Below are 11,639 nucleotides of genomic sequence, written 5' to 3' on the forward strand. Positions count from 1 at the left end.
GAATCCTCACTTACATAATCATGCAGGCAAGATAAATTAGATAATACACATATGACATAAATAGGAAGAAAGAAAAGACAAGCTACTTTGCCCACACACTGATCTCAATCTATATGTATAACTCATACTGAAGATAAATTAGATAATACACACATGACATAAATAGGAAGAAAGGAAAGACAAGCCACACTGCCCACACAATGATCTCAATATGTTTGTATTACTCCCAGTGAACCAAAAACATGTATACTAAATCACACTACAAAACGGTAAATTACTTGCAAAAAATAAGCAATATCCACAACAAGAAGTCGAAGACCGGAAAGGCTTTAGATGATGCATGCATAAGACCTGAGTTGGTGGTAAGTTACTATGCCTATCATATGTTTCGATTGTTAGTTATATCCACACATTAGGCTCTGCACAGATACGTAGACTAATTACAGTAGATATTCAGAACAAATATTAATAATAGAGTCCAAAGGCCTAATGGACTAATTACTATCTCCGGTTTATACTGTAGATATTTGTTATGAATGTCGTGGCCACATGATACTGTATTACTGTGCAGAGCCTCATGCACTAACGATTTCCATGAGGCTTTTGGACTCTGGTATCTCTGCACGAATTAAGAAAAAAAAAAAAAAACTTAGCAGCAGATATTCATAACAAATGGACTGTGTAAACAAAGCCACTGAAGGCTGAAGCTTTCCGGGTGATTCTCACTAAATCACAGTGAATTTAAAAATAATGAAATATATTTTCCAATATTCACAAACAAAAACAGTATTAAATAAAAAAAAAACCAATCAAAAATCCCAATTTTGAAACCTAATTCCAAAATTAGGGTTCAACAAATTTCAGTAAACAAATAACAAATTCGCCAGAGAAAGGAAAATTTCCAGACTTACCCTGTTGACTTGTCGGGGAAATGACTTTGCCAGAATAGAGAACCTGATATGCCCTCGACTCGTAGTCACCAAACGCGAAACCTTGCTAGACAGACAGAGGTACTCGAGCTACCAAATGCGGAGATTATATGTGACTGATTGCCGACCAAGCGATAATGTGATCTGAACTAGAGTGGACTGGAACTGATGAATGCATGAGTTTATGATGGCTTTTTAGTATTTTTCATAGAATTGTTTTTAGAGCTGGAGTATGTAGAATGGAGAAAGAAAGATCAAAGGATAAGTTTTTCCTTTCATCTTTCACTAATTCAAACGACACTGTAGAACATTAAACAGGCAATGTCGTTTAAATAAAACAGGCGAGCTCACATGGCTCGCAAGTCATTCGGATTTGGATTCGAACTCATTTTACTTGTTTAAACTAAGCCGAAATTCAAATTCAAATAAACTTAATTCAAATTTAGCTCTAGGCACTTCAATGTAAGAAGGGAAAAAATTGGATTGCAAGAAGAAACGAAATGAGTATAATAAGTTTGATTACAAGAATTTATTTTTTCATGAATAATATGCCTGCTAGTAGTAAAAGCAATTGGATTGCATGAATGATTTAATTAATATAAAAGTGGAACCCAGCAAGCCAACCCACGGCAAGATCTGCAAACCCAACTTCTCTTTGAGCTAATATATGTACCTTTTTCATCTAGAATTTAAAATTATATTAACCATAAGTGATGGTATCTTTGGTATTTAAATTGAAAGATATTCCACTAAATCATGACATTGAGACTCCACTAAGAGGGCGTTTGGTTGGGAGATTTTAAGATTACCTTGGTAATCTATCTTTTACTCCCTTGTTTAGTTTGTCAGTCATAAAAGATTACAGTAATCTTCTATTACCAATGCTGACGTGGTAAGTAATATAAGTGGTAATGTGATTACCATCTTTACTTTAGGTATTTAAAGATTACTGAGGTAATTTTGAGTTTATTATAATTATATTATTATTTATTAATTTTTTTAGATAAAAATAAATTTATTTTTAATTAATATGACAAATAATATAAAAAATATATAAAAATAATTATATTTAAGGGCATTTAAGTAAAATAATTTATTAGTAATCTTTTATTACCTTTAACCAAATACAATAATTATTTATATATATCAAATTTTATCAAACATAGTAATTATTTATACCCAGTAATCTTTTAAGTAATCTATCTTCAAGGTAATCTTTCTATTTTGGTAATAAAATATTACCCAAACCAAACACCCCCTAAGAAGATAAGATTAATGGATCTTCCTTTGGCCTTACCTTTTTTGCCTTTATAACAGAAAGATGCCTTCAGAAAAATTCCCACCTACTGTCAGGGCCGATTCTTAGTAATTTTACAAATGTCAAAAGTCTATTTTCCACTCAAGGTTAAGTAAAATGACAAATTTTCATATGTTAATATTTAAAAATTGAAATACTCACTATTCTATTAGAATTCATTGTTAAGGTTAAGAGTAAAAATGTTATTTAACTAAAAACATTAAAAAAACTAAAATTTATCACATTTTCTTTCTTAGTTTAAAAATTTAACCATTTCCCCATCCCCCCCCCCCCCCCCCCCCCCCCCCCCCCAACCACCTCAATCCAAGATTTGAAAAGTGACCATTTTTCTCCTAGGGTTTTTTTCTCCTCTCCGATGAATGTCTCATTCTCGGTCGTTGGCTTTCTCCTTTCTAGTCGGCTTATCTCGCAGTCTCTCTGTCGCCTTCCCTTGGCCCTCTTTGTCTTCGATGAGGATGGCCAAGGGAGGGCGGTGGAGAGACCAGGAGGGAGAGAAGCAGCCATCTGGAGGGAGAATGCCAATGGCTAAGAAGGAGATTTTCATTGGAAAGGAGGAGAAAAACCTAAGTGGGAAATAGTTATTTTTCAAACTTTGGATGAGGGGAAATTATTAGATTTTTAAACTAGAGGAGAAATATGATAAATTTTTAGTTTTTTCAAATATTTTTAGCTAAATGACTTTTTTACCTTTAAGCCTAACAAAGAATTTTAACAAAAGAGTGGATATTTAGGTTTTTAAAAATTAACAGGTAAGAATTTGCCATTTTACTAAACCTTGGGTGGGACAAAGTCGTTTGGCCTTTTACCAGTGTCAATATCAATTGGGAAACAAAGTCTTGGCCCTCTTGATTTGTCATATTTGGCAACCCTTTTCCTTCACCTTTCTATTTAATTAAGCGTTAAGCAAACTCCCAATTATCAACTCTCCGCCATTAAAATTGCAGAAGGAATCACATGGCAGAGGAAGTTAAGCTTTTGAAGACTTGGTCTAGCCCTTTTGGTTTGAGGATTGTTTGGGCGTTGAAGCTCAAGGGCATTCATTTTGATCCAATAGATGAAGACCTCTCCAACAAAAGCCCTTTACTTCTCCAATATAATCCAGTTTATAAAAAGATTCCTGTGCTTGTTCACAACAGAAAACCAATCTCGGAGTCACTAGTGATTCTTGAATACGTTGATGAAACTTGGAAGCAAAACCCTTTGATGCCTCAAGATCCTTACGAAAAAGCTATGGCTCGCTTTTGGGCTAAATTTGGCGATGACAAGGTATCCATCAAACCTGGCTAAATTTTCCAGTACGTATCATAATTCTGAAATGTTACTAAATGATCTTTTGATTCCAAAGTAATGATGCCTTAATTATGTATAACGATGTTTTGTTCATGATAAACAAAAATAATTTTGATGACGATATTGGATCCATATTACAAGATGACCTTTCGATGAATCATTTAAAATTCCATTTATTTAACAGGTTTCATTATCCATATGGAATGTGTTCATCAAACAAGGGAAAGATCAAGAAGCTCTTCAAGAAGCCATGGAAAACCTGAAATTCTTAGAAGAAAACCTCAAGGGAAAGAAATTCTTTGGAGGAGAGAAGATTGGATATTTGGATATTGCATTGGGTTGGCTTGCTAATTTAATTAGTTTACTTGAAGAGATAATTGACATCAAAATTATAGACAAGGAGAGATTTCCTTTGCTATTTGGTTGGATACAAGAGTTTTCACAAGCACCAATAATCAAAGAAAGCTGGCCACCTCACGACAAAATGCTCACTAGGTTCCAAATCATGCTTGAGAATCAGCTTAAGCTTGCGGCAGCTCAGACTAACTGAAATGCTTTTGAATAAGTTTTGTATGGGTTGCCAAGAACGGTGTGTTTCTTTTCTCATTTGATAGAACATGAATAAAAGTTTCATGACTATTTTTATTTAAAACTTGATATTACGATGAAAATTTAATAAAAAGGGAAAAAGTTAATTGAAGTTACATAGAAGTACTTAGATTTGAAATAAATCGAAGAAAACAAGGGAAGTTGCATGAATGTTTGATTACAACAAATCATTTTATCATTAATAAAATGTATACTAGAAAGAAGAACATGTAGTTTAAATAGAATAAACATCCCGGAGATAGATACTTTAAATTTATCTACTAGAATCAGCATAGCTAGAAATAAATTAAATATGAAGTTAAGACTTTCACTGTCTTTTAACATGATGGGTTAATAAAGAGATCTTGTTAAATGAATAATGAGATTGAATCTTATATAGGTTGTTTGTGAGCACAGTTAACATATAACTAAATTGATCTTGAACACAAAATATTAAGCGCACAATGGAAACAAATTAACAATAGTAATGGGGACAAAGAGTTTTTACATGGTTGGGCTACAAACTTAGTCCACATCCACGCCTTGCCATTTCAAATCCATTAAATTCAAATAAACGTGAACTACAAGTAGGAATTTAATTAAAATAACCAAACATATAATCTCAGTCAATTAACTCCTAGACTCTTTTGATAGTCACTTTACACAAATCAGAAACTGTTACAAGCATCATGCTTATCTACTATACATCTCATTCAATATATATTTCAAGATCCCCATGAACATTTTTATTTTGAAATTCCTTTAGCTACTTCAATCTTCAGGTCAAAAATATGTTCCACGTTATGTATAAAGAGGTAAACATACCAAAAGAAACTTAAGAAAAAATAATAGTAACATGTTAAGAAGCATAAGTTACAATAAAAGGAGCTAATGAAAGCTTTACAAAATGGAGAGTTTTTGAAGTTATTAAAACGCATCATTTTATATTTCATATATAAGTAAAGACAAAAGAAGTGGTGACATTATTATCAATTAAAGGAAAAGTATATATATTTTCTCTCCATTTTTTTGCTCTTGAACATTCTAGGGTTTGATCTCTTTGCAATGATCTGATGGTAACGTGTTGTTTCTTTGATTGATAGCGAGTTTTATATACTGCTATCATTTTTAATTAGTAGATCAAAGAGTTAGATTATAGTTTGCCTAACTATTTCTTATTGGCTTGTAATTTAATTAGTACAGACAGCTGATCGATGATGTAAGTTGTCTGTACTATATAATTTGGTTAAAAGTTTGATATATTCATCAATAACTAACACATTTGAAGTTTTTTATACCATTCCAACATGTGGATTCCTTTTTGGCTATTTTATGTCAGCACTAAGATGATCACCGTTTGACTGTTTCACAGCATTGGACGACTTCCCACACATTCTTCGTAAGATATGTTGAGATGGCCTAAAAGAGTTGACAGACGACACCGGATGGAGAGTATCAGTTTTCGAGGCTTTTCACGAGAATAGTTGAGGCAGATTATACCTCGGGATTATTTTACAAACCATGGGGGATGGTTGATAAGGTATAGGATAATAGTATTTTCATTATATTTTAAGTTGAATTAGTTTATAATCTACACGTGTAACTATTTTAATTTGTCATTGTTTATAAGTTTACATTCTTATAAACTTTGATTGCGCACATTGGGTAGCCAAAGTTATAGATTTCCGTGATTAATTAATTACGGTGAACGACTATGAGGTATCATACTCAGGGAATACAGGGTGTCTCAAATGGCAGATGCGACCGTACACAATATTCATACTTGCATTATTAGAGGCAACAAATTTCTAAATAGCTTTTGGGTAGACTTTACGACATGATCCCCTAGTGTTATATCGAGCGATAGATGTCCCTTAGCAGAGAGAAGGCTCTAGTGACTGTGGCGTGTTTATGTTACGTTTTTTTGAGTGTTTGACATTGTCACAAAGCGTAGATTTTCTTTGAGAGTTGTCTACCCCTATGCGTCGACGTTTAGCATCGCAATTGTATTTTCATTGTATCAAGTAGATCACGGATGTATATTTAGTTCACTCATTTTTATTTATCATTCTTCAGATGTTCTTATGTATATATTTATTGTATGTGCTTATGTGAATGATATACTTTATCTATCATTATATATGAATATGTATTTGATTTCATTTTTTAAATAATTTTGTCATGGAAATAATTATATGAGATTTGAGTGATGTTATTAGCATTAAATTATGGTATTAGTGAAATACTCAAAAAGCTCATTCTAACAAATAAAGAAATTATTCATACTAAATTTATTTCATCACATGTGAATACAATTACACATTTGAAACAATAATGAAAATACATCGGTTATATATCACTTGAACAACAGTGATAAATTATATAACTAACAAAACTAAATAGAAGTTTATCAAGATCTCGACCCTTTACCTTTTTTGGATGAACGTTGTGGGGCGGAACTCAGGACTGGTGTTGGGCTTTTACATTGGGTTCGGACATGTCCTAGTTCCTACAACGACTGCAAATCCTGGGTGTAATATTTTTTTCTTGCGAAGGACGTCGATTTCTGTTGGAAGGGCAACCCGAACAATGACTATCGAGAACGAAGGGCGAGATAACTCTTTTTTCTGGTGAATGCAACCATTCTGATTGGTTTTCAAAAGGATTGACAGGTTTCTGATAAATTGCATGATAGAATTCGATGCGGAAGAATCGATGAACCCATGCATTGACATTTTTGAGCCTCATGTGTCTTGCAACAACAATGACATGCTTGCACGAAATACATGAAAACTGAAACTTTTTGCACGTACAAGACATTTCACTAAAGTCTATAATGCCCATGTATTCACCAAAACCAACAATCTGATACCGAGTAGGTGTAACTGGACGAACCTCCAAGTGTGCAGACTTTGACAAACAAGATTGATCTTCTCCTTTGTTGAAGGGGTGACAAAGTTAGGGCATTAATCTGTAATTTCAAAAAATATTAACAACACATTTGTTAATAACAAACATAAGGGAAGAAGTACATGATCAAATACATAGTTATTAACAATTGGGCATGTACTTTTATGGTTTCTCCTCTCGTAAAACCATTACTACATGGTACCACAAATGAATTCGATGAGTATCATGATAGGCAGACAGATCTCGTGCATGTCTGACAATGGCGTTAAATGACTCCACAAAATTAGTTGTCATGATATTGTATCGATGCCTTGAAAAACGTGCTATACTCAAACGCTTAAATTTGATCTCACGTAGATAAGCCTAGCTTGAGGGTTCATCGCATCAAGAGATTGCATCATAACCTTAAAATCTACTTTTGTGTATGATTTCGTGGCTTTCCAATATGCACCCGTAACTTACAAGGTGGTAAATATTATGAGAACTTTATGATCAAAATGTATAAAAAAGTTAAACAGAATAAAATTTTAAGACTTGTTTAAACACGTTACCTTTGAGTAAGGGTGGATTCGAAGCGAGCTTGTTCGGGCTCAAAACGAGCTTTGCTCGAACGAGCCCGAACCTGAGCTTGCCTTGAACGAGCCCAAACCTGAACACGAGCCTGAATTTTAAGCAAAAACGAATACGAGCCTGAACACAAACACCAATTAAGCGAGCCGAACTTGGCTCGCAAGCCGAGCACTAAAAAAAAAACATTTATTTCAAAGAAGAAGCGACACCATTTTTCCTTGGAAATACGAGCCTAAAGCGAACCCGAGCTCGAACACACGAACCCGAACACTAAAATTATGAAACGAACCGAACACGAACACATGTTTAGCGAGCTCGGCGAGTCCGAGCACGAGCCCAAGCTTGGGCTCACTGAAAACAAGCCGAAAACAAGCTGGGCCCTGTTCGGGCTCGGCTCGGCTCGTATCCAGCCCTACCTTTGAGTCTCATTTATACTTTGCTCGCATGTTACATAGAAGGTGATGACAACAACATCCATGGTAGACATCTAGAAAGACTTCAGCCATTGCAGAGTATATAATATAATGTTGATTTGAGATTATCGCCAGCTCGGAGAGGTCATGGATGCATTTTTTAATCTTTCTAAGAAACCAACACCACATGTCGTAATCGTTTTTTTTTTACCGACATTGAAACCAATGGGGTATATCTGGTTATTATCATCAAGGCCCACCGCAAGGAATAAATGACCTAGATATCGACCTTTAAGGAAAACAACGTCAATGCAAATAACAGGTCAGAGATATTCTCTAAATGCACAAACGAAACATCCTAATGCTATAAAAAAATACTTAAATCAATGGTCATTATCTATTTCAATAGCAGTAACAATTCTAGGATAAGTATCTTGTAGATTTTAGCAATAATCTGGTAAGAGTATAAATGATTTCTCTGGTGAGCCCCTCAATGAAATGTTAATTTTATACCGATCAACGATGTCCACAATTATTTCTTTAGGCATATAAATTTGATCAATCAACACAAACTTTGACCTCATTAATTGACCTAAAGCGTGGACCCCAACTTATCTGTAATGTGATATTATTTGATCAATTGAACATGTGTGGGTTGGATTCATTTGGTTGATTTGAAACACTTCACCGACTTTGGATTTGGTTGCATGTATATGCCACTGACAATTTTCAACCTTGCACTTAATATCTTATCGCCCCTTGTCAGACTTCTTGACCTGGAATTGAAATCCTTTCAGAAGGGCAAATTGCTTCACAACATCTTTCAATTGTACTTTTTTGTGAAAAATATCACTAAGTTTTACACTATTCTCCTCTTGGATTGATCTTATATTACCTGATAATGTTAATGGTTGTGGAGGAAAATCAGGAAGTCACCTAAACGGATCAGTAGGGACATTGTCAAAAAATAGCCTAGGATAATTTCCACCACCTGAAATAGGATTTTCAAGTTGCAAACTGTTCATACCCTCGGTAACAGGTGACATATACTTGGGCTCTGTCTCTTCATAAGCCCATGAGTTTGTAATGTACAATGGGTTATTACTGAAATCAATCAAGTTTCCCAAATCATATTTTTTTTTCACTCCATTAATTTCTTCTTTATCTTCTTCTTTTTCCTCCTATCCTTCAATTGGGTTACATATAACACAAACAAGAATACATTCCTGTAAGTACTGAGACATATCAATAAGACCCTAGACATTTTCATCATTTTGGATCTGTACAGGGTAGTCGAGCTCAATTTTTTTTAGCTTTATTGATAGTTGAAAGTAGTTTTTCATTGAATCAAGATCACAAGACTCCTTAAAAAATTGAATAAATCCCTCAAATGTTGTTCCATAAGGAATTTTAATCAATTGTTTGGATCCTCCAACATATTTCATTGTGTTATCATCACCTTGAATCTATTCTCCTTGATAATGAACCGATGCATAACCATCCATTTTAATTATCGATCCTATAATGACAAATTTTTGAAAAAAAATCATTTATAACAAAAAATCTATAATAACTATTTAAAACAGTCTTACAATGATTAATATTAAAATACCTCTCATATTTTTCTAATAATTCATTTAACCTCCTATAATTATTTAACATTTTATTTAACACCCTTGTATGTTATCTTGTATCAAAATGTATCTATCTATTTTTAATATTCTATTTAAAACGTTTTTATAATGTTTAATATCAAAATACTCTATATATGTTTCTAATATTTCATTTAACCTCTTATAATTATCTAATATTTTATTTAACACCCTTGTATATTATCTTGTATCAAAATGTATTTATCTATTCTTAACATTTCATTTAAAACGTTCTTACAATGTTTAATATCAAAATATCTCTCATATTTTTCTAATATTTCATTTAACCCTTTATAATTATCTAACATTTTATTTAACAACCTTGTATGTTATCTTGTATCAAAATGTATTTATCTATTTTTAACATTTCATTTAAAATGTTCTTATAATGTTTAATATCAAAATACCACCCATATTTTTATAACATTTCTTTAGCCCCCCATACTTATCTAATATTTTATTTAATACTCTCATATGTTCCCTTGTATTAAAATACATCTATTTATTCTTAACATGTTATTTAAATCCTTCATATATTATTTAATATCAAAATACCCTCATATTTTTCTTAACATTTCATTTAACCCTCTATAATTATATAACCTTTTATTTAATACCCTTTTATATTGTTTTGTATCAAAATAGATCTATCTATTTTTAACTTATTATTTAAATCCTTCATATATTATGTAATATCAAAATACCCCATATTTTTTTAATATTTCATTTAACCCCCTATAATTACCTAACATTTCATTTAATACCCTTGTATGTTGTCTCATATCAAAATACATTTATCTATTCCTAACATTTCATTTATAATGCTCTTACAATGTTTAATATCAAAATACCCCTCATATTTTTATAACATTTCATTTGACCTCTCATAATTATCTAACACTTCATTTAACATCCTTGTATATTATTTTGTATCAAAATATACATATCTATTCTTAACATGTTATTTGAATCCTTTATATATTGTGTAATATCAAAATACCCCTCATATTTTTTAACATTTCATTTAACCCCTATATTATTATCTAATATTCAAATACCCCCTTTACATGACATACAAACTAGATTTAATAAATAAAATTAAGTTTTGAGTTAAGATTCGTATAAATACCTTTTTCATAATCTGACTTTTTTTAATTTTAATTTGAAAATACGAACTTTTTTCTTTTAAACGAACTTGTACTAATTGATATTGAGTAAAAATGAGAATGAGAGTAAGTGTTTGAGTGATATGATAAGTGTGTGTGATAAGAGTGAGTAAAAAAGTTTATATAGATGTGATAAAAGATAATTTTGATATTTTAAAAAAAATTTATGGTATTTTTGATTAGAAATAGGAAAAATAGACTTTTTTGCTTAAAAATAGAAAAAATGGTTATTTTTGTTTAATAGAGGGATAAAATCGATATTTATTATAATTTGTCTTAATATAATTATTTGGAAATAATGAAAATCAAGAGAGAGTATTATAAAGGTTGCCTAGAAGAAACTTTGGCCAAAAGTAAATGTGTATGCATTTATTATTTGGTGGCGTCATTTATTATATGCTTTGGGAAGCGTAATTATGGAACATTTTTTATTGCCTTGTGCGGTGGGTGGGAGAGACGTCAATATAGACCATCTCTTTCTTACTGTTCGGGGGTACAGACTGAAATTTTCTCACATCCTTGCTTCAAGAAAACTTGCTTCCTGTTTTCGTTTCTAAAGCCTTTAGGCTTCCGGCTCTTTAGCTCAAATTAATTTATATTCTTTTTCTTTCTAATTTATTTAATTTTATTTATAACAGTATGCTAGAAGTAAAAGCAATTGGACTGCATGAATGATTTAATAGATAACAAAGTGGAACCCAACAAGCCAACCCAAGGCAAGATCTACAAACCCAACTTCTCTCCACCGCAAATTTTTTCTTTTTTTCCCCTTTGAGCTATCATATGTGCATTTTTCATCAATA

The 11,639-nt window shown here is 32.2% G+C and overlaps 1 protein-coding gene across 1 annotated transcript; it reads left to right on the forward strand.

The window, feature by feature from the left end:
* Positions 1-3,102: 3,102 nt before the first annotated feature.
* On the forward strand, positions 3,103-4,184 carry LOC123229172 (probable glutathione S-transferase). The gene is made up of 2 exons (XM_044654808.1): positions 3,103-3,513; positions 3,722-4,184. Exons 1-2 carry the CDS (start codon positions 3,202-3,204, stop codon positions 4,085-4,087), a joined length of 678 nt encoding a protein of 225 aa, XP_044510743.1. The 5' UTR covers positions 3,103-3,201; the 3' UTR covers positions 4,088-4,184.
* The last annotated feature ends 7,455 nt before the right edge of the window (positions 4,185-11,639 follow it).

The sequence above is a fragment of the Mangifera indica genome, chromosome 11 (genome assembly GCF_011075055.1).
Source record: "Mangifera indica cultivar Alphonso chromosome 11, CATAS_Mindica_2.1, whole genome shotgun sequence".
NCBI lineage: Eukaryota > Viridiplantae > Streptophyta > Magnoliopsida > Sapindales > Anacardiaceae > Mangifera > Mangifera indica.